This window comes from Dermacentor albipictus, unplaced genomic scaffold, assembly GCF_038994185.2.
Source record: "Dermacentor albipictus isolate Rhodes 1998 colony unplaced genomic scaffold, USDA_Dalb.pri_finalv2 scaffold_13, whole genome shotgun sequence".
In the NCBI taxonomy this organism is placed as follows: domain Eukaryota; kingdom Metazoa; phylum Arthropoda; class Arachnida; order Ixodida; family Ixodidae; genus Dermacentor; species Dermacentor albipictus.
The window spans coordinates 614610-641543 of record NW_027225567.1 but is presented as its reverse complement, the minus strand read 5'-3'; the positions used below and the strand labels follow the sequence as shown (position 1 = coordinate 641543).

At 47.3% G+C, this 26934-nt stretch overlaps 2 protein-coding genes across 2 annotated transcripts in view; both read left to right on the top strand.

The window, feature by feature from the left end:
• Window positions 1–26934, top strand: part of LOC139051640 (uncharacterized) — a 335738-nt gene that overhangs the window by 85846 nt on the left and 222958 nt on the right. The gene's annotated exons all lie outside the window — the stretch shown is intronic.
• LOC139051674 (uncharacterized) lies at window positions 2878–3561 on the top strand. The gene has a single exon (XM_070528640.1). The coding sequence runs from the start codon at window positions 2878–2880 to the stop codon at window positions 3559–3561; it is 684 nt and encodes a 227-aa protein (XP_070384741.1).

Below are 26934 nucleotides of genomic sequence, written 5' to 3'. Positions count from 1 at the left end.
GCGGTGGCTGCGGTAGCAGGACTTGACTTGTCGGAAGACAACTATGAAGTTGCTCTTTCGCTATTAAAGGAGAGGTTCGGCAGAAAGGAAGTAATTATCGAAGACAACATGTCACGGCTACTTCGCATCAAGTCAGTGCATGACTCACGGAATCTTGGCCAACTTCGCAGCCTCGTCGACATAGTAGAGACAGGTGTACGCATCCTCACTTCTTTAGGCACGAGTGTGGGCACTTATGGAACTTCGTTACTGACCGTAATAAAGAAAGCGGTACCTGCCGACCTTCGTCTGGAATACCAACGATAAAAACAAGGCTACGAACGAGGGAAGTGAGCTGGAAGTACTGTTGTGTTTTTTGAGAAAAGTGGTTGCAACGCGGGTGTTCATACAGGAGGCCGAAGCACCGAGAGACAACAGAGCCGAATTGGTAAAGGAAAGGCGCAACAGCAACTTTAAAGCGGCGAACGTGCCTACTACTGCGGCACTGCACACCACGATCAAGGACAGCACAGGATGTCTATTTTGTAATTCGAACAGCCATGAGACCGGCAACTATAACGCAACGCTGTCTGTGGCGGATAAGAGAGAGGTGCTGAAGCTTGAATATTGGTGTTTCCGGTGCACAACAAGGGGGCACGAGGCAACAGAATGCCGTAATGCTAAGTGGCTTGGGTGTGCGCATTGCAACGGCAGACACTTGACGACAATGTGCGACCCTGACTTTACAAAACACCGCAACAGTGATGAAGCGGATGCATCTTCGTCACCTCTGAGTGCGCAAGCCACGATGTTGAAGACATCATTAGGCACCGGAGATAACTTGATGTGCACTAGAGAGCAGCAGTTTCTCCTGCAGGCAGCGCGAGTTTGGACAGAAGGTCGTCATGAACGTACGCTTGTCAGGCTTCCCTCGATGGTGGCAGTTAGCGAACCTTCATCGCAACTAATCCGAAAAGCTACAGTTAAAGGTGCTTGGGGAAGAGGAGCTTAATATCTTTGCCTTTGGTGACCAGTCAGCTATAACACGCACAAAAACGCACCGTGTGGAGCTGTGGCTCATAAGCCAGTACGACGGGAAAGGGGTGCGAGTGGAAGCATTGGAAGTTCCTTGCATCTGTGCAGATATCACGGCTACTCCGTCAAATGTTTTTCTACTTCAACTTTCAAGATTTTACTTTCAAGTCGCACACGCCTCGCAGGGTGCCTAAAGTGAAAATATTTACCTTTTGATTGGCGTTGATCTTTACTGGGAAATTGTCAACGGATCCACTAAGCGTCGCAGCTCCAAATTGGTGGCAGTGATGACTGTATTCGGATGGACCGTCCAGGGCCACGTCGGTACAAGGAAGTCAATAGGAGTCTACTCCTCGGCTGCTGGCGTGATGCGGATAGGAGTGAGTGAACACATTTACAAGGAAATATCAGTGCAGCTTTTTCTTGATTTCAACTAAGATGTCATTACCTCGTGTTTGTTCCCTCACCCAATCTGCTCTTTTCTTATCCCTTAACGTTACACCTATCATTCTTCTTTCCATAGCTCATTGCGTCGTCCTCAATTTGAGTAGAACCCTTTTCGTAAGCCTCCAGGTTTCTGCCCCATAGGTGAGTACTGGTAAGACGCAGCTATTATACACTTTTCTCTTCAGGGATAATGGCAACCTGCTGTTCATAATCTGAGAATGCCTGCTAAACGCACCCCAGCCCATTCTTATTCTTCTGATTATTTCCGTCTCATGATCCGGATCCGCCATCACTACCTGCCCTAAGTAGATGTATTCCCTTACCACTTCCAGTGCCTCGCTACCTATTGTAAATTGCTGTTCTCTTCCGAGACTGTTAAACATTACTTTAGTTTTCTGCAGATTAATTTTTAGACCCCCTCTTCTGCTTTGCCTCTCCAGGTCAGTGAGCATGCACTGCTATTGGTCCCCTGAGTTACTAAGCAAAGCAATATCATCAGCGAATCGCAAGTTACTAAGGTATTCTCCATTACCTTTTATCCCCAATTTTTCCCAATCCAGGTCTCTGAATATCTCCTGTAAACACGCTGTGAATAGCATTGGAGAGATCGTATCTCCTTGCCTGACGCCTTTCTTTATTGGGATTTTGTTGCTGTCTTTATGGAGGACTACGGTGGCTGTGGAGCCGCTATAGATATCTTTCAGTATTTTTACATACGGCTCGTCTACACCCTGGTTCCGTAATGCCTCCATGACTGCTGAGGTTTCGACAACATCAAACGCTTTGTCGTAATCAATGCAAGCTATATATAAGGGTTGGTTATATTCCGCACATTTCTCTATCACCTGATTGATAGTGTGAATATGGTCTATTGTTGAGTAGCCCTTACGGAATCCTGCGTGGTCCTTTGGTTTGCAGAAGTCTAAGGTGTTCCTGATTCTATTTGCGATTACCTTAGCAAATAAATACTTTGTAGGCAACTGACAGTAAGCTGATCGGTCTATAATTTTTCAAGTCTTTGGCATCCCCTTTCTTAAGGATTAGGATTATGTTAGCGTTCTTGCAAGATTCCGGTACGCTCGAGGTCATGAGGCATTGCGTATACAGGGTGGACAGTTTCTCTAGAACAATCTATCCACCATCTTCAACAAATCTGCTGTTACCTGATCCTCCCCAGCTGCCTTCCACCTTTGCATATCTCCCAAGGCTTTCTTTACTTCTTCCGGCGTTACTGTGGGATTTCGAATTCCTCTAGACTATTTTTCTGGGTTTCTGGGAAAGCTTTTATGGGAGCCTCAGCACATTGGTATCCAGGAACATGAGCCAGTTCGTTGCGAAGGCGCGGTCCTTCAGCACTATAAAGAAACCGTTAACTTTTAAAATGGCCACCATAAGGTGCCGTTCCCTTGGCGGTCGATGGCGTACGAGCTTGGCGACAACTACGACTGCGCCGAAAGGCATCTTAAAGCACAGACAACGCACCTCTTGAAAGGAGATTCGCTGATAAGGGAATGCGACGCCTGCATGAGAGACTACATCGAAAAGGGCTATGCAGAGCCAACCAGCAAGGATTACGACACGTCGGAAGGTCCGGTGTACTATATGCCACATCAAGCAGTTGTTCGTCACGAAAGCCAGACAACAAAACTAAGGGCAGTATTCGATGCATCATCAGGTTCCAAAAATCGCCTCTCACTGAACAATGTTTTGGAAAGTGGCCCAAACCTGAACCCAGAGCTCATTGGTCTGTTGATCAATTTCCGCACTTACAAGACTGCCGTCGTTGCGGATATTGAAATAGCCTTTCTCCAAAGATCCCTATCAGAGGACGATTGGAACCCTGTGCAGTTCCTCTGGTACGCTATGATGCCAATGAAAGGGGAAGAACTTCCAGCTGTGGTGACCTATCGGATGACTCGCGTGCCGTTTAGCGTCACCTCGAGCCCATTGCTCTTGGCTGCAACGTTGCAACATCATCTTGAAGGCCTGCCGGAACATTATGCTGAGACTGCGGGTATCCTGCGCAAGCATCTTTACGTGGACGACCTTGTAACTGCGTTTGACAGCCTTGACAAAGGTAAAGTCTTGCGCCAGGAATGAAAAGATATATTGTCTCAAGCAGGGATGCGGCTACGCAAGCGGATGTCGAATGACCGCGATCTTGTGAACTTCTTAGAGAATTGCAATGTGTAAACAACGAACGCTGATGCTGGACATGCTGCAGCCACAAAGGTATTCGGAGTTGGTTGGAATGCTTAGACTGACCTTGCTGTATGTTGTTCATTCGACCTCCAGGTCGGATAACTTTCTTCACGACTTAACGTTCCGTGCCTGAACCAAAATTAAACTCGACGAATGGGTGGACGAATGAGCACGTTTGGCCAATGTTTTACTTGATAACTGCTTTATTTTACAGTAAACCTTCGTCTACTCGTGCACAGTATCCTTTCTGAACACTTTTCGCTTTGCCACTACTCTTGAATGAGCCCAAAGCCTATTTCCCCACCTGTGCCGCAATTATGCAAGATGTATAACGCTTATAGCCCAACTTTTTTTGTCGACTAAAGTGGTGCCAGCCGTCTTTCCTGCATATACGCACGCACCACACATTTTTCTATCTTCGCTCGTGTACCTCTCCCCCTTCAGACAAAACTAATGCTGCTGTTTGCTTGACGAAGCTCGTAGGCCAAGACCACGGGACCGTAGTTTCTACTATACGTGGGCGGACAATGCCACACACGTGATCATGTAGTCCGTAATGTCAACAAGCCTTAGTAAACTGTATAGCCACTCTTGCGCATCTTCAAGCGTATGCGTGCATCCTAAAAGGCCCGCCTGTCACACCAAGGACTTGCATCGAAAAGTTGGATCCATGGAAACTGTGTTCTCCATATGCTTCTCTTGCTCTTATTGGTAGCGCGTATCATCGGGTTATTCTGTGACTTTTTCTAACTTTATTTTTGTTTGTTTCTTCTATCACCTTTTATTCCCTTAAACCCTTTCCCCAGCACAAGGTAGTCAGCCGCTACTTGCACTGGCTAACCTCCCTGTCTTAACCCTCCTTTTTTATCTCTTTCTTGTCGCCAACCAATAGGCTTTTTTTTTCTTTTCTGAGTCGTGAAACCACCTAGTGGCTGTTACAGGTCATCTGCCCCGTCTCCCATCATCGGTACAATACAAGGACGCGGTGAATGTCACTGTGCGACGTCATCCATTTTTCACATAGCACAGGCGCAAGAATATAATCAGTGCCCTCCTTCAAGTACAACTAAGTGCTTGAGGTATGGCCCACGACGTGATCTGGCTGCCCTAAAGAGCATGAAGTTAGCAAAAAACGGTTATAAAAGGTTAACAAATTCATTATTCTGCTCGTTACGGTATAGGTAAGATGTGGTCAGAAATAATAAATAGGCTAAAATAGCCCCCGTGTGTTTCAGTCTCAGAGCTCAGTTTAAGCACATGAGTAGAGCTAAGGGTTGGTTTTCCAAAAATAACTGAACAAGGCTGTGGCCAGTAAAATCAATTTCACGTTCTGCGTATTGCTCGCGTGAGTGCCGTTTTTCATAGCCGCAATAGATATTGATGCCGCTAGCTCACGGATCCCGATGCTTTCCCAACCAATATTTCTCGCTCTTTCTATTTACACCCTGAGAGCAGTGCCAACTGTTTTGCCTATCTCTGTGACCATCCCTCCGTCAAAATCTGCAAAAGATAAAGAAAAACAGCAAGAAAAAAAACGGCGAGTATCATCGCCCAATTACTCCTCGTAATGTGCGTTCGATCTGTATGGCAAGGGGTAGGGGCAAATGCCAATTCATCACTGCCTACAGAGGTCAACCGTGCGTCGGGACTCACACGCTGCCTGCGACTGATTGCCGCACGTCGGAAAGTGGTGTAACCCGGGTACTTCCGACGGGGCGCACAACGGAGAAGACCTCGCACCAGTGCAGTTGGCCAGGTCTTTTGGGCTCTGGGGCACAATTCCGTAATCGACACCTTTATTTTTTTTACAGCGAAAGCTGTATATGACTAACCTTAAGTAGCCTTTTCGGAGTCCGACAACAGAAATAATCTGGTCAGGGGTATGGCCGATCCTGGGGATAGTGCAGAAAGAGTCCAAGCTCAATGGCACATTCCCCCTGTGGGCACGGGAAACAGAGCCCTATGGATCCACATACAAGACCACAGACTCACATTACATAACGACATCGATGCACCAACCAGGCTAGGCAATAGCGTAGCTAAGGACACCTCCCCCGATCTTACGCTTACACACCGAATCCAACACGTCACATGGCACAACTCACAAGTTAACCTCGGTAGCGACCATTACATCATTACCATCACACTACAATTCAAACACAAACCCTTTGCACCCAAACGCCTCAGCCTTACCAATTGGGACAATTTTCGAGAGGCCCGCCAGATATCAGCTCCCACAAACATTCAAGACATTTCAGAATGGGTTCAGCAACTACACTCAGACGCCCAGTGGCACACTACCACTCTGCCCCCCGAAACCGCTCTCACTACGGTTGATTCCAAGCTTCTACACATGTGGGAAGCCAAAACGTCTCTTCTTAAACGGTGGAAGAGGCAACGGTTCAACCGAAAACTAAGACTCCGAATTGCCAAGTTAGACCTCCAGATCCAGGAGTACGCCACGCAACTGGCCTGCCAGCAGTGGGGACAGGTATGTGAAAGCATGCATGACAACCTCGATAACAAGCGCACATGGCAACTCTTGCGGCACTTATTAGACCCTACCACATCGCGCACACACCACAACCATAGCATAAACAAACTGCTACATGCACACAAAAATAATCTCAACGGATTCTTCGGCGACCTCCGCCATAAACATCTGCCTTCCGCTCAGAAGTATGACATGCCAAAATATACTGGCGAGCCCAACGAGCTACTTAGCGCCGCTATCACGGAAGCAGAGGTTCGCCATGCCCTCGCCATCCTGCGCACAATGTCAGCACCAGGCCCCGACCTTATTAACAATAAAATACTCCGCAATCTAGACGACAACTCTGTCACAGCCATCACGGTGTACTTCAATCACTGCTTTGACAGAGGCACCCTCCCTAGTTCGTGGAAAGATGCCAGGGTAATTTTTATCCCAAAGCCAAACAAACCACTCAACATTTCTAATCTCAGGCCTATATCCCTACCCTCTTGTCTAGGTAAAACACTCGAACACATCATCCTCAACCGACTGAGTGAATACATGGAGGACAACAATCTTTATCCATCAGAAATGGTAGGTTTTCGAAAATCTCTCTCATGCCAAGATATCATGCTTCGAATGAAGCATGACATCATTACACCTAATAGCAGTCTAGATACGCAAGCAATTCTCAGTCTGGACCTCCACGGAGCTTTCAATAACGTTTCACATTCCGCCATCCTCCGAGAGCTTAATCTCATGGGGGTTGGCGGAAAGACATATGACTACATATGTACCTTCTTATCCAACCGTACCGCAACGATACACATAGGCACAGAGCAATCCCTTTCATACGCTTTACGTAGCTACGGCACGCCCCAAGGCTCTGTGCTGTCCCCTTTTCTTTTTAATCTTTCTATGATGCCGATGGCGCAAGCATTGCGGTCTATTCCTGATCTCAAGTTTTCACTCGACGCCGATGACATCACTCTTTGGATGACTGGCGGTTCTGATGGGGAGATTCAAGACACTCTACAGGCCGCAGCAGACGCCGTCGTGGCTCATGCCGGGGCTATGAATCTCACATGCTCCCCTCAAAAATCCGAGCTGCTTCTTCTACCATCCCATCGGGGGGCCGGAAAACACATGTCTAGTATAGAAGTAATCCTAAACCACATCCCTGTTACTAGAGTGGACAGGCTCCGGGTGCTCGGTTTACACATTCAAAGCAACCGGCTCAACACATATACACTACATACACTCCACACCACAGTCGATCACACCCTGGGCCTTCTAGGGCGAGTCTCCTATAAACATGGCGGACTAAAGGAGGCCGAACTTCTCCACTTGATTCAGGCCTTCGTTATCAGTAAGATTACATTCGCAACACCATATCTACATTTCCTTAAATCAGAATCAGATAAGATCGACACTCTTTTACGCAAAATATATAAATTCGCTCTGGGAGTCCCCATACGTACCTCCACTGATAGGCTAATGCTTACCGGAACTTTCAACACACTTACTGAACTCACAGAATCCCACCTCACATCCCAATATAGCAGACTTTCTAACACCGCAACAGGTCGACACATTCTACAAACTCTTTCTATCACTCCGGCACCCATCATCAAGACTAAATACACCATTCCACATCACATACACGAGAACCTCTGCATCCCCCCACTTCCTTTAAAACATGCACCCTGTGCATCACAAACAGTGCAGGAGGCAGCGAGCAAAGGCTCTCCAAAAACAATTCTCCACCTCTAAAGACGTGCTCTATGTTGATGCCGCCGAATATGGGAACAGAAATCATTACGCAATATCAGTCATTAACTCTCACGGCCAGGTCACTGCGGCCGCCTCCATTCCTGGCTCTTCCTCGGAGGAGGCGGAGGAAGTGGCCATAGCCCTGGCCCTCACAATTCCAAATTCATCAGTTATCGTTAGCGACTCCAAAGCAGCCATACATAACTTCGGAGCGGGTAGGGTCTCTAAGTCAGCCCTTTCTCTCCTCTTGGCCCATCCTTTCCATCAAACTGTGGCATTAATCTGGACTCCCGCGCATGCGGGCCTTGCCGGAAACGAGGCGGCTCATGCCAGTACCCAAGGATTTACTGTCCAGGCGCAGGCATCAGATGTGTCGGACCTCGCCACGGAGGAGGCACCGTTTACAGCGCGGGATCGACTTATTACTTACCACGACATCTGCACACACTACCGATTAGACCGCTTAACCTTTCCGCCACTCATGGGCAAATCCCCGCGTAGGTGTGAGGTTCTGTGGCGACAGCTGCAGACTCGCCCCTTTCCGTGCCCTTACCTCCTCCACCGCATTCATCCCGCCATTTATCTTTCTCCCTCTTGTAAATTCTGTGTCTCTCCCAAAGCAGACTTAAACCACATCATGTGGGGGTGCCCTAAGCACCCCCTTCCCCCTTTCCTCAAGCAATTAATATCTAGTGAGGAGCAGTGGGAGGCTGCCTTGCGCAGCTCCAGCCCCGATCTTCAGGAGGCCATCCTGGAGTGGGCTGAGAGGATAAAGGAGGCCTACTTCAAGTAGTTCCTCCCCCACCCTCTATTCCATTGCCCCCTTCCCTTTAAAGAGGGATAAATAAAGTTTTTCATCATCATCATCTTCTGTCGTCGTAGTTGGGAGTCCGCGTCTACTGGTGTATGAGCCATTGATTAAGGGGGTGTGAGCCATTCAGCAGCTGCGTTATTGATGGGGCGGACACGTACAGTTCGTACACCCGAAGAACAACATGCGTACGAGGAGCGCCGGAGGGAACAGCAACGAGAATGTAAATAGCACTGGCGCGAAACGACCACCAACGAAGAACGTCCCCGCGATGCCGAACGAAAACGACAATCGTGAACCCGGGCACTCCGAAGGAGCAACGATGCCCCACTCGTAACGCAGCATAGCGGCACAGGTACCGGATGGACCAAGCGAACGACTTCAAAGGTGCGGGTGCCAAGTTTCAACGAGACTTTCTGGATAAACATTTCGGATTTAGTTGCAAAGTGTGCCAGCGTCTGTGGTTCTAGAACGCCCTGACGATGATCGGAAATGTACCAGACGTCACTAACCGGGACAGTGCGCTACAGGTACTGTCCCGTACGTTCCGAGACGTTCCCGGTGTGGTGGCTGAATCCGAGGTGTGCGGGACGGGAAAAGAGTTTCACGAAAAGCAAGGTGTGAAGGTGGTAGCGAAAGCACTTTGCTTTTCGTTTGAGAGCCTTGACTGTCGTCAGTTTTCGCTGACATTCCATCTTCACAGAGTGGAATGGTTTTTAATTTTTTCACCGCAGAGCCACCTCTTTCACGCAGGCACGCCAGTTCACTCCCTAGCCCGCACTCAGCGCTTAACCGCCACCCCGCCTTTAAACATTAGTGAGAAAATGTTCCAAAAGCCAGGGGAACTCATGCTTCAAAGTGTTGTTTTCACTGGCTTTACTTAACGAAAAATAACAAAAACATAGACGTTTCGCCACCTATGCGGGTGGCATCGTCAGTACACAATGGCAACAAATGAGAGATACATCCTATTTATCTATGAAACTGCCGTAAACATCCGGCAGGGGGCCACGGTTAGAGTTGCATGAAGATTGATTACGACGGATGAACCATGATTCTACGAACTTTCTTGGGCCCCATCGGTGTTCCCGTGCTAGTGTGGTTACATTGTCAAAATCGAACATGTGTCCCGTTGATAAACAATGATCAACCAATTCCGTCTTGGCACGTGTAGCATGCGTGACTTTCGTAGCATCTCTTAAATGTTCCTTGATTGGAGTGCGACGTCACCGCCCCGTCTCGCCAATGTAGCTGGCACCACAGTCCGAGCAGTCGACCTTGTAGACGACACCACTTTGTTCGTCCGGAGGTGTGCGGTCCTTTGGCTTCGGGAACACGTTTCCCAATGTGTACGAGGGTTTGAACACAGTTCGAACACCCAAAGGCCGTAAAGCCCTTGCGCACTGCTTCTGATACACCGCGGACATACGGAATGCACACAAATTAAGCTGGCCTTTCGGCCTTGCTCTCGCGGGGTTTTTGCATGCGGCGCTGCGTATCATTGGCAAAGTGCTCAGGGTAACTCCGTTTATGCAAAAGAGCAGCAACATTCGTTAATTCTAGCTCCCTCAAAGTTTGCGTTGACGAGAGCGCATCGCAACGAGACAGGAGCGTACGTACCACGGCATGTTTGTGTTCTATAGGGTGGTGAGAGTCAAAACTCAGCACACTCCCGCTATCGCAAGGTGTGCGATATACGGCTGTCTCCACCGAACCTCCTTCGCTCCGTCGTACCAGCACGTCTAGAAAGGCTAGGCTGCCACTATTCTCCGTCTCGCATGTAAATTGAATGGCATGATGGACGGCATTAACCGCCTCATGCATGGCATGCAGGTTTTTCTTTTCGACAATCACAAAGGTGTCATCTACATAGCGACAGTACATTTTGACAGGGAAGGGCAAGGACGTCATCACAGTCGGTACAGCGATGTGGTTACATATTTACATAAAAAGTGAAAAGGTGGACATTTACATAATAACACGTTTTTTTTCAACTTTGAGAAGAATGTTTTGTAGTATTACCCGTTAACAGATAATGACATGGTAAATAAAGAGAAACACATAAACAACTTAAGTAAAGATCAGGACTAAATTTCAACATTTCATCAATAATTTCCTTAACTGTTTTTTCGAAGTTGCCAAGAAGAATTCATCGGCCAAATCGTAAAATATTTTTGGGATGTATACACTTCTTCTCGCGTCACCATACTTAGTAGTGGAATAGAGTACCTTAAAACGTTTTTTTTCTTAACAATCGAGGTGCATCGTATGCCTCTTTGAATTCATCGCTCCAATTATGCCGCATAATAACAGCTCTGGTAAATAAATCCTCCAATGTGCAAAATCCTAATTCCTGAAAAATATTATTGTCGTTAAGTGTAGTACCATAAGCCACCTTTCTTAACATATTATTTAGCAGTTTATCAATGCGATTTTTCCAGTGCTCTGTACAAAAGGCGAAGATCGTTATCCCATACCTCAGCACACTGTACGCTAGTGCATGTACTATCATTTTCTTGACTGGTAGGGGTACTAAACCCTTTATGTTGAAAAGCAAATATGCTACACTACGTAGTTTGCCACACAACAACGCCATGTGATGTTGCCAAGACATGCCGTTGTTGAACGTTATACCCAGGTATTTGAATGTCTCCACATATTCTATAGCAGTACATTTACATGAAATACAATGTTCATTATGTAGAAATATTGGCAAGTTTGTTTTTTGAGTTTTTAATGGACTACGAAAGCACATGATTTTACTTTTCTTAGCATTGATACAAACACAGTTTTCTTCAAACCATTGCTTAGCCTTATGGACTGCATTTTGTAGGGCGCTAATAGCTTCTTCATAATGCATATGACGAGTGAGTAGAACTGTATCATCTGCATATTGGTACACAGTGGCTTTTGTAATTATCGTGGGAAAGTCGTTCATAAATAAATTGAATAAAAGAGGGGACAACACGGATCCCTGTGGAACACCAGCTGTAATATATTTTCTAGCGCTAACAATTTCTTTACTGCCCATGACCACCTGTGATCTATCCTGTAAATAATTGCAAATAATATCAAAAAAGGGTCCCCTGAAACCCAAACGAAACAACTTTTCTAATAAAGTATCGTGATTTACAGTTTCGAACGCTTTTGCTAAATCTAAAAACAAAGCACAAATATACAGGTTCTTATCTAGAGCAGAATATAATTCATCGGTGAACTCTTTAACAGTGTAATAGTACCTCGCTCAGCAACAAATCCAAACTGTCTTGGTGTTAGGGTTGAAAATTTCTTTAAGAAGGAAGTCATGCAATCAAACAGAAACTTTTCCAGTATTTGAGAGAGTATAGGCAAAACAGAAATAGCTCTATAGTTTTCAACTTCATCTTTTTTTCCTGCTTGATACAGTGGCTTAACAATCGCCGTTTTTAATGTCTCCGGAATTGATGCGGTGCTTATAAAACCATTAATCATAAAAAGCAGTATGTCTGCTAATGCATCAAAATTTCTTCTTAGTGTGGCCACAGCCAACCCATCTATACCCGGTTGTTTATTAGGTCGGAAACTAAAAATTATTCGCCTCAGATCTTCCTTCGACAACGTGGGCAAAAAAGCAGATGCTTGAACAGTTTGCTTCAGTGAGCAAGTGTGTCTCTGCGACTGCGCAGTGTTAGAAAAGCGCATGAAAAAATTATTCAAATTATCTACCACTATATCTGGCTTCTCTGAAAAAGATTCCAAGAAATTCGCAGGTGCCGCAGTACTGCCTCGGAGCGTATTTATTAAAGCCCAAGTTTTTGCAGAATTTTTGTGTGCTTGATTAAATCTGTCTACGAAATACCGCCGTTTTGCTGATCTCAAGAGGGCAACGACCCTATTCCTCGCAGTTTTATATTCAGTTTTCAAGTCTTGATTTTTCGGCGCACGCCTGCTCCTTTTCCACTGCCAGTCTCTGTTGGAAATAGCTCTCATTATGTCAGCTGTGAACCAGGGGTAACTTTTCCTTTGTTTTTTTAGTTATTGTGTACATACTAGAAAGCTCAAATTTTTTCAGCTGCTCACAAAATTTTTCAAAAACGTTAGCATAATTACAATCCTTAATCATTTCCGCCCAGTCAAACTGTACGATCAAATGATCAAATGTTTTCCTGTTTAAAATCTGCACTTTTAATTGATTACTGTCATGTTTTTCTTCTGATTTGTCCTTTTCGGGCAGGGGTAAACGTGCCTTAAGGCGACATGGGACAAAATAGTGATCCGCTATCTTTTGCTTTATGATACATGCCTCTAAAATATAATTCGGTGCTCTTATTGCTATATGGTCTAGACAGGAGGATACTAGTCTATTTTGTAAAAGTTCTTCTCTTGTAGGTTGATTTATAGTCACTTGTAAGCCATAGGTTGATAAGATAAAGAGGTAATCCGACACAGTAATCGAGGTGATTTTCAATATATTAATGTTTAGGTCACCCGCCAAACAAATCTGATCTGCTACTTCGTGGCCTTCTAACATCTCTTCAAGTTCACGCAAGAACCGTGTGACACTGTTATTAGGTGGACGATAAATAGCTATCAAGAATAATTCTGTGTTCGTAAGCGTAATTTTTACTGTCAAACTTTCGGCGTGGTTTAAAGGAATGTCTGTAACCACAGTGTCATGTCTTATCTTAGCAAACAATGCTAAACCCCCTCCTCGTCATTTCTGTCGTGACATGAAATGGGCTTTGTAACCCTTTAATTTGTAAATGTTAGTGCAGTCCTCTGGTACATTTATTTCCACTATTATAAATGCATCTACTACATCTGCGACCGATTCCGCTACCTATCTAAATTCCTCCCAATATTTTCGTAGACTTCTGATAATAATACTAATTACTGTGAAACCATGTTCACGGCTGGTAGCAAATATATCTTTGAACTCATTGAAATCTGAGAGAGAGGAAAAATTCGTTGCCATGTTGCTTATGAAATTTTAAGAATATCGGCTAGACTCCAATCAGGGGTGCATCCTCATTTTTCTTCACGAAAATACTTCCGCCCTTGACCCATGCAAATTTGTACTTCTTTTCTTTTGCTGTAGTTCTAGCTCGCCAGAACAGGTTTCGGTTCATTCTTGTCAAATTATCATTGATGAAAACAATAAATATAATATTTGGGGTTTTACGCGCCAAAACCACTTTCTGATTATGAGGCACGCCGTAGTGGAGGACTCCGGAAATTTCGACCACCTGAGAAGATTCTTTAACGTGCACCTAAATCTAAGCACACGGGTGTTTTCGCATTTCGCCCCCATCGAAATGCGACCGCCGTGGCCGGGATTCGATCCCGCGACCTCGTGCTCAGCAGCCCAACACTATAGCCACTGAGCAACCACGGCTGGTATTGATGAAAAGCCTCGGCAGCTGTCCAATTTGATGCAAGCGTCCTAGCTTGCCCCGCGCATCAAACCACGCATTCCTTGCGGTCACGGAAGAAAAACGTACTAGTACTGTTGAGTTCGCCTTATGTTTGTTTGGTAAGCGATGCACCGCCTCGATATCAGAGCTACAGAAATCTGATAGCTCCAGTTTGCTGGCTATGTTCGATAAGACTTCTTTTAAGTTTTCCTCGTGTTTGCCAGGTAGCCCTTCAATTTCCATATTTACTTTTCTGCCATACTGTTCGCTCTCATTTAGATCCTGTTGCAGCTGCTGCAGCTGTTCCGCCTCGGTTTCCAGTTGCGTTTTCATGTCAGTAATTTGTGCTTCACGTGCAGCTTCCCGTTCTTTACTGGCGGAAAGCTGTGCTAACACCATGTCATATTATTTAGACAAAAAGGAGACTGTTTCTGCTAGGTCTTTCATTGTTATGCTCAAGTTTGTGAATTCTGCTTTCAGGAGGAGCAGAGAATCTACGTTTCCATGTAAAGTCAGCAAAGAGGTCAAAGTTTGCTTAATACCTGCCAGCTCTGACATTAATGTGGCTTCTGAAGTGTCTTCTTCTGGTGGAGTCGTACGCGCAGACTGTGAGCCCGCCCCCCCTCGTTGCTTTACAGCGCGACACGTTTTGCACACTCGTGATTCACGTTTACTTTGACTCTTCGCTGCGAAAGTATTTTGAGCTACACCTGAGCAATTTTGACCCAAATGATATGGGTTGCCGCACTCCGAACAAGTAATGAAACGACCATCATCGGGTAGCAGTGTGTTACAAGCAATACAATTGTCCATAATAGCACTCAACAAGATACACTCTGCAGTCGGCGGCCAACATCCTTAGTTAGATTCACAAGGTAAGTACAGTACCTGTAAACTATGTGTGTTAATGCCCGGTTGTTGAATCGCCGCCGACTGCAGAGTGTCCCGTGCTGCAGGCTGTTTAAGTACGCGTTTCTGCCAGGGTTTCCAGAGGCTGGTGTGATTTCCCAAAAGCCTTCTGCGATGACGTTTCTGAAGTGGTGATGGCTTGAAAGCCGGATAAAGGTCCAATCCAGCAGTAGAATCTTCTTGGGATGATAACACGTGCGAGCCTGTAAAATATGTGTGTTAATGTCCGGTTGTTGAATCGCCGCCGACTGCAGAGCATCCCGTGCTGCAGGCTGTTTAAGCAGGCGTTTCTGCCAGGGTTTCCAGAGGCTGGTGTGATTTCCCAAAAGCCTTCTGCGATGACGTTTCTGAAGTGGTGATGGCTTGAAAACCGGATGAAGGTCCAATCCAGCAGTAGAATCTTCTTGGATGATAACACGTGCGAGCCTGTAAAATATGTGTGTTAATGTCCGGTTGTTGAATCGCCGCCGACTGCTGCTAATATAATAATAATAATAATAATAATAATAATAATAATAATAATAATAATAATAATAATAATGTTAATCACGAGCTGTTTAATGCAGAACGAGATTAACCTGGTTGATAGGCGCGTTTCGAGCGCGGTCTGGAGGCAGCTTGGCTAAAGTTGTTCTCTTCTCTCTTCCACCTGGTTGTCTGCGTGGCAGTGGTGGTTCACGTCAGATCTCGTAAAATTTCCCCGCTGGCAGACTAAGCCCGCCTGGCGAGTGAGTCATCTCATGGATTGTAACGCTACAGACGCGCGACGTGTGTCACTTCAGCCTTGGCCGAGAGCATCGTCCACTGCTCGTGAGACGCGCAATGCGATAGTTCATTTCGCTCAGGCGCTCCAGAATAACGTAGGGGCCAGCGTAGTGGGCGAGAAATTTCTCGCACAAGTCACGCTTTCGCAACGCGGCCCAGAGCCACGCAAGGTCACGAGGATCGAAGTAAACGTGACGGTGACGCCCGTCATAGCGTATCTTGGACCGGTCCTGCGATGCCAGGGTGCGTAGCCTAGCGAGGCGTCGCGCTTCTTCTGCTCGACAAAAGATTTCATCAATTGATTCGTTGTCATGGGTTAAGTAGGGAAATATGGTGTCGAGGGTGTAGCGCGGTGGACGGAAGGAAAAATGGTGAGTAACCTGTAGTCTCGTGTCTCGCGGTATTGAAGGCATAGGTAATGAAAGGCAAGATACTGTCCCAATTCGTGTATGCTGAATCGATGTAACATGGACAGCATGTTGGCAATCGTTCTGTTTGTGCGCTGGACAAGACCATTAGCTTGTGGATGGTAGGGCGTAGAATGGCGGAAGTCATGAACTCAGACTAAGGGTTTCTTCAACTACGCACCGGGTAAACTGTCGCCCACGATCACGGATTACTATGCCAGGAGGTCCATGTCGGAGTATAACGTGAGCCACCAAGAGGATAGAAACTTCTGTAGCTGAAGCCGATGGCAACGCGGCGGTCTCACAATAGCGGGTAACGTGATCTACGCAAACAATACCCCAACGATTGCCCTTGGAGGATCGCGGGAAGGGGCCCAGAAGATCTATACCAACTTGCTCAAAGGGGACACTAGAAGGGGGAACTGGTTGAAGCAGGCCGTGTGGTGCTTGTGGAGGACGCTTGTAGCGCTAGCATTGAGACCAGCTGGTTCAGCGTCTTAGGCCAGAAAAACGTTCTTGAGGCAGGTATAGAGTACGTGTGGAACCAAGATGACCGGAAGTTGTGTCATGGTGCATGGCAAATAACACTTGGTTGCGAAGGTTCTTGGGGACAACTAAAAGGTAGCGTGAACCAGTGGCCGAGTAGTTCTCCTGATACAGCGCGCCACCATCACGTAGGCGAAAGCGACTGCCTGCAGGGGACTCCTGTCCTGCCGCGAAGAGCGGTTGTAGGCTCTCGTTCTTGTGCTGCTCGGATCACATTCAGTTGTTTGAAGTGGCATCCGAGAGAGACAATCAGCGTCAGCATGTCGCCGGCCACTTTGGTAGCAAATAACGAAATTGTATTCCTGTAGACGGAGGGCCCAGCTCGCTAGTCATCCTGAGAGATACCGCAGATTCACAGGACAGCATAGCGAATGATAATCTGTTATCACAGTGCAGGGGTACCCGTAGAGATACCAACGAAACCATTGCACTGCGAAGATGACCGCGAGACACTCTTGTTCGGTAACTGTGTAGTTGCGCTCGGAGCGGCTCAAGGACCGGCTAGCGTACGAGTTCACGTGCTCACTGTCGCCAACACGCTGAACTATCACAGCGCCGATGCCTACGCCACTGGCATCGGTGTGAATCTCAGTTGGTGATGAAGGCTCAAAGTGGCGAAGAATTGGTTGGGACGTCAACAGGAACTTGAGCTGGCGAAACGATGAGTCGCAATCTGCAGTCCACTCAAAGGGAACGACTTTTTGGAGAAGGCGTCTAAGGGTATGAGCCATGTCAGCAAACCGGGGAATGAATCGGCGAAATTAGGAGCACAAGCCCAAGAAACTTCGTAACTGTTTGAAAGAGTTGGGTACCTTAAATGCTTGTACGGCCGCAGTCTTTTGTGGATCTGGTCGGACACCTTCTTTAGCGACCAGATGCCCTAGCACGAGAGTTTGTCGTTTCCCAAAATGGCATTTTTTTGTTGAGCACAAGACCCACTTTCTCCAAGCAGTTCAAGACCAAGTCCAAACATTTGGTGTGCTCACTAAACGCTCGCCCGAAGAGCCCAACGTCGTCTAAGTAGCAGATGCAAACTTCTCATTTTAAGCCGCGTAATATCGTGTCCATGAACCTTTCGAACGTTGCGGGCGCGTTACACAAGCCTATAGGCATCACGTTAAACTCACATAATCCGTCTGGCGTTACAAATGCAGTCTTTTCTCTGTCGTGCTTGTGTATAGGAATTTGCCAGTAACCTGACCATAAATCAATAGAGGAAAAGTAAGATGCCGCGAAGAGACAGTCGATGGCGTCGTCAATTCGTGGGAGCGAATACATCTTTCTTAGTAACGACTTTTAGGCGACGATAATGAACGTAGAACCGCCACGTACCGTCTTTCTTCGCCATTATCACGGGGGCTACCCAAGGACTCCATGATTCCCGAATGACGCCTTTGCATAGCATTTCTTGACTTCATCGCTGATTATCTTGCGTTCTGACGGGGACACACGATATGGTTTTGTCGGATTGGCTGGGCGGCTTCTGCGTTGATGCGGTGACAAGTTCTGGACGCAGGAATCGATGGGGGGCCATCGCGCTGCGCAAAGTCGAATACCAAGGTGTGTTTCGTAAGCAGCGCCATCAACACTCGACGCTCGTGATCACTGAGTGATTTATCAATCATGGCAAGTATCTTCGAGCTCCCGGGGCTCGAGACACTGGTTGCTCCTCTATCGGGTAGCTTTTTAAGTACTGCCACCGACACGGGCGAGTCTTCCTTAAACGTGACAATCATTAGCCCTTGACTTAGCACTGCCGCTTCAGTGGAACAGTATAGCGCCCACAGCCCCGCGCATCCATTGGTCACTGAGACCATGCAGTGCGGAACTAACACGTTTTTCTTGAGGCAGTTCCGATGTACAGGTTCCACTGCACCATCGAACGAGATAGGAGTCGGAGATGAACAGGCGATGGCAACATGCATCACGGATAAGGCGGGCACAACTGCGTCATCAGACACGCACACCACACTCTCCGGGCAAGCTCCACCTTCAAAGAGCACAGGTGAAACACTGGTGTCGACACTGAGTTCTCCCATCCGGCAGCCAGCATTGGCACCACACAATCACAAAAAGTCGATCCCCAGAATCACGTCATGCGAGGAGCGAGGAAGAACAGTAAACTCTGCTTTAAAAACTTTCCCACCCAAAGACACGTCCACGTTACACATACCAACCAGGTATAATGTTTCACCACTAACTCCATGAAAACTTGTGCACTGATCCCAACGAAACATAACCTTGCATCCCAGAAGGCCTTTAAACCCCACACTGATGACCGAGACAGTTGCTTCCGTGTTGACTAAATCCATTGTAGAGACCCCATCGATCATTACGTGAAGCTTATTTTTCAGCATGAAAATAGTTGGAGGCAGTTGAGTCGGCAGCGCACATTTTCCAGCGACCTCACCTCCATCGGCAGCACAGGCTAGTTTCCCGGCGGTGGCGGCACGAAACGGTGCCGAGGCGATGGTGACGTGAATCGCGGCCGAGCGGATGGTGATCGAGAGGGTCGGAAGGCTGGTGGTGGCGTCAGAGTATGGTCGGAAGCAGGGGAGCGGTAGCGGTTCCGGGCTCTTCCTTCTCCAAAGTAGCACTCCTGGGCGGTGCATCGGTCCTCTTGGGAGTGCAGTCTCCTGGCCATTGAATGCGCAGTGTACGACCGCTACACGGCATAGTCGACCCTGACGGTCCGTTGCTCGATGCTCGGCGTTGGCTACAGTACCTAGCTATATAGCCAGGCATGCCGCAGAAGCAACACACTGGCAAAGGGCGAACTTCAGAATGCGGATTGAAGTATTCTGCCGAAGACATCAGTTGAGGGTAACGAGGCTCTTCCCTTTGAAAGTCGTAGGTAGCGGCAATTCTTCGTGGATGAAAACTGCGTGGGCGTTGACCAAAACGTTGAAGGGGCGAATCATTGCCTGGTCGTTCGGTCGTACCGTAATGCGGTTCGTCTCTGGAGCCGTTAACATTTGTGGCGCTCACCGAGTGGTTCCAAGTAGCCGGAGGGGGTTCCCAAAGAAAGTCTCGCAAAACGGAGGAGCTGCAACGTGGCGCCGCATAACGTGCCTGTTCGTCATGCCGCTGGAGCTCCTCGCCGACTATCTGGCGGATGGCGGACGAAATGTCTGGGTGCGGAGGACTCATGCCAACACTTGCTACAGTCATTACATTGGCCAGCCGTCAAAACTTTGGTGTAATTCGGTGAGTCTTCAGCGCGTCGAACGTGTGGCAGTGCCCTATCAGTTCTGATACAGTGTTCAAGTTCTCTTTACCGATGAGGAAGTTGTACACGTTTTCCCCTATTTCTTTTACGACATGCTCCACTTTATGCCAGTCTGTCATTTAAGGGTTGACGGTTCAGCACAGCTTCAAAATTTCTTCGATATAGGAAGTGCAAGCCTCGCCGGGTACCTGATCGCTCTGGCCTAATGGGAATTCCGCACGTCTCTTCTTTGCGTCTGAGTCACCGAGACACTTCTTGATCTCCTCAACGAAGCGTGTCCATGTAGTTAGCATGTCCACGTGGGTGTCATACCATAGCTACGCCGTGCCGACCAAGAAGAAAACAACATTCCTAAGCTGACTGGCAGCGTTCCAGTTATTGTATTCGCTTACCCTTTCGTAATGGGTTAGCCACTCATCCACATCTTCCTCCGCCTTCGCCGAGAACGTGTATGGCTCTCGTTAGTGCTGGATAGAGACTGGGCTCGCCAAGGCACTGCTGTTAGGCTATTTTGCTCGGTGGCCATGTTTGAGCGCAACGGCGAAAGTCCGGCAAGCCGATGGTTTCGGCGTAGTTCTCATGCTGATGGCTCCATCCTAGGTCGTGGGTGTTACCCCGCACAGCTCCACCAAATGTTACACACGAGGAGTTTAATGCAGAACCAGATTGATCTGGTTGAGAGGCGCATTTCGAGCGCGCTCCCGAGGCAGCTTGGCTAACACCGTTCTCGTCTTTCTTCCACCTGGTTGTCTGCGCAGCAGCCGTGGTTCATGACAGAGCTCGTGACAATATTAATAATATACAAAGAAATTATTTGAAAACGAGCAGGAGGTGCATGAGAATGGCACTATGTATAGACGGCTCTAGCCTTGCTAATATATGCCGGCAGTTGCACCGGCCGAGTGTCCTATAAGGCAAAATATGCCACTGAGTTACATGTGCAAGCACGTGTTGCTGGTCACTAACCTGATTAAAAGAGATCAACAATACCATCAGACGAAGCAAAGGTGGGAAGCCTCCACTCCAGCAAGTCCAACCTTACTAGATGAAGCGATTTGTGGCTATTAGCAAGCACAGCTAAACTTCACCCCTGTCTGGAGAAATTGGTCTCTCTCGGAGAATTAAATAGACAGGGCAGGGCCCAGGACAAGTGCTTGTCCTGGACCATGGCTTGCTTGAGTCCATGTTTTCCTTTTCTCTCTCTCTCTTCTCCATGATTATAATGAATATAAAACATCTCGCCCAGTTGTATGGGGCACGTCCTTCACTCTTATTTCAGGAAGGTGACGAATCCACATGTAACGCTGGTAAAATGTCGCTAAACTTGGTAGGTTATGATATTGCTACTCAGACATCTTACTGCACCTATAAAACTCGGCCTGTAGCTTCAGCAAAAGCTCTATTTTAATGAACCTCCCTAATTGGGTTGTCCGTTCAAATATTGCGATGTGTTGCAAAGCATGCAGTTGCATGCGCTTCGAGTATACAACGACGCTGTCAGCTAGGCAGTCGACATCCTTCAAGATCCCTAGCATCACCCTTTCGTATCGATCCCGGCGTGCCATCTGGACCAACCCGGAGTGGGAGCGTTGTTAGGATTGGGGGCTCAATCCCATCGCTCGTACCCCGTTGTCAAGATTGGAGCCCGGCATGAATTAGAAGGTAGCTGGCCCGTGCCATCGTCCAACTTATCTACGCTGAGGACGTTGATGAAGGGAAGGACTGCTTCTCATCGAGAACGAGGAAATATGGGTTTATTTACAGTATCTACATCAGTCTAGCATGACTGCGAGAGGAAGTACCACATTCTAACATGACTGCTTGAGAAAGTACACTGAGCATCTGCACAACAGCGGTTTATAAACACTCGGTCCCCCCCTCGATCCCAAGGTGACGGAAACGTTCATCCAGCCATCGTAAACAAGCCGCCTCTCTGCGGGACGGCTTACACACACACACTTCCGCACAGGTTCACGGTCCGGACCCGACGTCAGTCGGACTTCGTAGAACTCGGGGCTTGTGTCAGAAAAGCTGCCTTTTATTCCCCGAGCTGATCCCCGCAGCGCGGCCGGGCGCATATTGTCTTGCGTCTTGGACGGCGCGTGGGAAGGAGCCTCGAACTACATTCCCGCGAGCACTCCCCCGCTCACGGCAGACCAGGGCGGCGGTGGCGGGCTCAGTAACAATAGTTGGTCACAACGGCGACAAGGCTGGAGCGTAACGGCGGCGTTCCAAGAAAGTTGACGCCGCTGTCGCAACTGGCTGGCAAAACTTGCACCTCAGCTGGGTCGTTCTTAACAGCATACACTTATTAACAATTACAACTCAATGAGCGATTCCCACATGCCGTGGAGACATGAAAGGCGTGATCCTCCATGTGTTCACCCTATTAATCTGAACGTTGCTAATACAAAATACTTCTGGTGTAAAATGAGGCGCAGTGTAAAATCTTGTGCAACATTAAGCACAGTGGAGATCTCCCGGTTACGAGAGGACATAGCATACCTAATCTGTAATTACAACGTCCTCGGACTCTAAAGGAGCGTACTATAATCACGGCACTAAATGTGCCGCTGCTTTGGCGCATTAAGCTACAACATTTACTTGGATCATGCACTATGGTGCTGCCAGACCGTTCCGAGCTACGAAGGCACTCTTAACTTTCCTGCATGATAGCGATCTGAACGAGATACTTTATTTCAGTAAGTTCATTATGTTATGTGTGTATGGAGTGTGGTATGTCCTGTGTCTATCATTTTATCACCGCATTCACCGGGAGTAGCACGCAGCCATGCTGCCAGTCAGACTTTAGTCTTTTTTATTAAAAAGACCCTCCCTCCCTCTCTCTCTCTCTCTCTCTCTGGCTGTCCGGCTTCCACGCGAATTGCTTCTGCTCTGAACTATTCCACTTAAAAGGAACATGCATCAGCTCCGGAGCTGGTCACGCGACCTTTAAGCTAATTTAACACAAATTAAGTTGATGGCTTTTGTTACTTATTCGTCTTCTTCCACTCTAACCTGCTCACTAACGATTAAGATTACAACGAACGCGCCAAATAAAACAACGGACGAAGGAAGGCGACACGGGACAACCTCGTCCTCCGTCCGTTGTTTTATTTGGCGCTTTCGTGTAATCATGTATAGCCAACTTGTGCTGGACGCGCTCAGTAACGATTAAAAGGAAGCTTCAGTTCGGATGCTCCTATCTAAATAAATGTAAAAGCAGAATTCGCTTTTCTCGGCAACCACTGCACCAAATTTGACGAGGTATGTGGCATTTAAAAGAAAAACTAAAACTCTAGTGACTCTTGGTTTTGAATTGTTGATTTAGGTCGTCAATTGTTTATTAAAACCTGGCGAAAATTGCAAATTTTCCGAAAACGAAACTATTAAGTTTACAACTCCTAAACGCAGCAATAAAAAATTATATCACAATTCTGTGAATTGCATATCATAATACATCTGAAGCGGGTAAAATGTTGTGTTACACATGAATCTCAAAAAATTTAAGAAAGTGTAAATACAGCTTTTGCAGAACCTTTGTACACAACGTAACAAATTCACGAAAGATATAAATTGACATAACAAATTTGTCCGCTTTGAATTATCTAATGGGCGCCATTTACAGAACCGCGAAATCTGTTCTTGATGGAGAGCTATTTGATAAACTTCATGCGTCTATTTTTTTTTTTGAACTTCCAGATGTTTATAATTATTTTCTCGAAATTCACGCCCTAAGTCGAAATTCCGCTTGAAACAGCCACTATAATTAAATTTTCTCTCTCAAATGCAACAAATTTCATTAAAATCAGTCCAGTGGTTATCACAGAAAAGTGTTTTTGCATTTTACATGTATTTGAGTAAACCGCGTCGGAGTTGTGCCCGAGCTAAAGCTTCTTAAAGCAGCACTGAATTTGCCTCATGCTTTGATTTCACTGGCTGCTTTTTTTCTTACTTTTATTCTTCTTTTTTTTGGCCTGGTACAATATAAAGTTATCAATTTCGTGGGCCTGAGTAAAACGAGAATGAAAAGGATATCCTCCACCGCCCCCTATCCCACCGGCCACCTTTCTCCTTTTTTACCCCCTCCTATTCTTTGTACTCCAGAACCTTTTCTGTTGAAATCAAAATTTCAGACGCGCTACCGCATATCGCTCCGAAAGAATAGTCATGGAAACGCTGAATCGGCTATTCCAGAGCGCGGATGGATGGTACACACCGCTAATCGAGCATCCTTCGCTCTCTCACGGCAGCGTGCATGTAGTCGCTCATAAACACCACCGCGAGAAACGGAACACGGGGCTCCCGAAACAGTCTCGACCGGCACTCATTTTAACAGGAACCAGCTGAACGAAACAGAACGAAACAGCCCGCATGCAAGCCGTTCGCGCACCTCGGAAAAACACGCGCGCCGTACCGGCCAGCACGGCGGAGACCGGCAAAATTGCGTGGCGCCGCGCGCTCACACGTGGCGCCAATGTGCCGCCGATGCATTAAACATTCAGAACCGCCGGCCCCGAACAAAGCATAGCGCGGAGAGAGCCTCCGCTGCCGCAATCGACGGCTTCTCCGCCAGCTTAATGCCAGCAACCCTCCCTCTCCTCTGCTCCTTCCTTCCCGTATGGCCAGGTGAGGCCTTGCCAAAATAAAATGAAAAAAAAAGAACCGCAAAAGCGCACGCACGCACGCACATACGTGTAGGGGTGGTGAAACATGATTGGTCTGCGAGTACATGTGTGCGTGTCCGGGGCAAATGAAAGGACGGTGATGAAATCGTGATACGCCCTGGTGAAAAGCCCGTGGATACACGTAATGACGAGGTGAGAACGGAGGAAAGCTGTGTGGCGATGTCGGGGAAGGGGTTGCAATCGAGGGCTGCTCGTCATTTATTGACGCACTTAACGCAGTGGCCGGCGCTGGCTATTCTCGGTTGAACGGGCGAAGGGAAACGGCGTTGGTAATGTTACGTCGCACGGCGGAGGTGGCGGCCGGCGTTGCGATGAATAGAACGCGCCGATCCCCACGTCGCACGCCGCGTAATGAGGTCGCTGGTTTCGCCATAGTGTTTCTCGTTCCTTTTCTTCGTGTATACTATATGTGTACAAGAAATGGCGATCTAATACCTATCTACAGCGTGTTTACTGTCACTGTCATTCACTGGGAGCGGTAAACAATACAGGTGCTTTCAGAACAGGTGCGATATGTGAAATACGGGGGCAGGTAAGGCGCTCTCAGAATTTGCGGAGCAAATAGGAATCAACACTCAAATAATGCTGTCCCCTCCTCGCTGATGCGTAGAGTAAGTGTAGGTAAACCGCGTGCTTCTGCTGCTGCGAGCATGCTCGCAAGACTAGCTTTTATATGCTGTAGAGGATGAGCGAATCTAAAGTTTCTCAATGACTCTCGTATACATGAGGAAAATGGGGATCGTGCAGATCGCGGAAGTGAAAGCTGCCAATAAAGTGCCGTGTAATTATATTTCGCGCGTTTATCGCAGAAGTTGTGTCAGTGTTCGTAGTTCGTTGCTCTACTGTTCATTTTGGTAGGCACCGAAACTGCGTTCGTTTATGCAGTGAAACTCTGTTGCCAAGTGCTGCTGATCAACATATATATATCGCATATAATGCTTATCCCCTCCCCCTTTTTTGTCCTCAGCAACGGCATTGTCTAACAATCCTCATCAGAAATGAAGATATCGTGTCTGTGGTTGCATTATAATGTATTAACTACGCCAATAAGCTCGTATTTCTTTCTTTTTTTTTCTAGGATACTTTTTCACGAGGGCCCGCTTGCTGGTGCGTTGGAAGTACAAGCGTTCCAATGTCTTATGTTTTGTGAAAACCAAGTTTTCCCGTCAGAAAATATCATAGCTCGGGTGCGCCGCCATCTGGGTGGTTCATCCAGCTTCGTAACTGTTGCGGCCAAAGTGCTATCATTGTGCGCATTCGCAAACTTTAGCCTAAAGGCTTCAAAGGTCCCCTAAGTACTTTTTTTTCGTATACGCTTCTGTGTTCCGAAATCTTTAGACAAGCCCTTGCGTCCAGGTGCGTTCTGCAGTGCTCGAAAACTAATTTCACCTTGATCTTCACCCGCCGTGGTTGCTCAGTGGCTATGGCGTTAGGCTGCTGAGCACGAGGTCGCGGGATCATATCCCGGCCAAGGCGGTCGCCTTTCGATGGGGGCAAAATGCAAAAACACCCATGTACTAAGAGATAGGTGCGCGTTAAAGAACCCCAGGTGGTCGAAATTTCCGGAGTCCTCCACTACGGCGTGCCTCATAATCAGAAAGTGGTTTTGGCACGTAAAACCCCATAATTAAAAAAAAAAATATTTATCTTCTTGCATGTCATATCAGCGGAAGTTCAAAAGGACGTTGATGGAAAAGAAAATTAAAGGAGGAAAAATAATTAAGCAGACACAATGGACGTCTTCGAATCTATGTGAAGCGAAGCCTTGGGAAGCTGTTGCTGTCCAACTAGCGGCAAACTAGCGTAAACTAGCGGCAAACTAGCGTCCAACTAGCGGCAACTAGCGGCAAACTAACAATATGCTGTCCAATTAGCGGCAATGCGTACAATTATGTTTATCCTCATCCTATGCTAAGAGTGACCCGATGCAATATTACTCTTTATGCAACGTCTGCGCCACAACTTTAATGTGATGCAGTGTTGAGGCTTATACACCAGCTGCGGCCCGTTCTTAGACCCTGGCACTCTGCGTGATCTCCACTGCGCTCCACTAATCCGCTTATGGCATTCCTGCGTGATGCAGGAATATCAATGAGGCTCCGTAAACAACTCTGTGTTACTGTGTGTGCGTGCTTTGTTTTTTGTCGCACTCACTTTCTTTCTTCTCTCGCCATCTCACTCGGAGTAGCATGCCAGACCTGTCGCCAAGGTAACGTCTCCGGATATCCTTAAGTCAGTAATGAAACTTCAATAACGGCATTGGGAGTGACGGGTTCT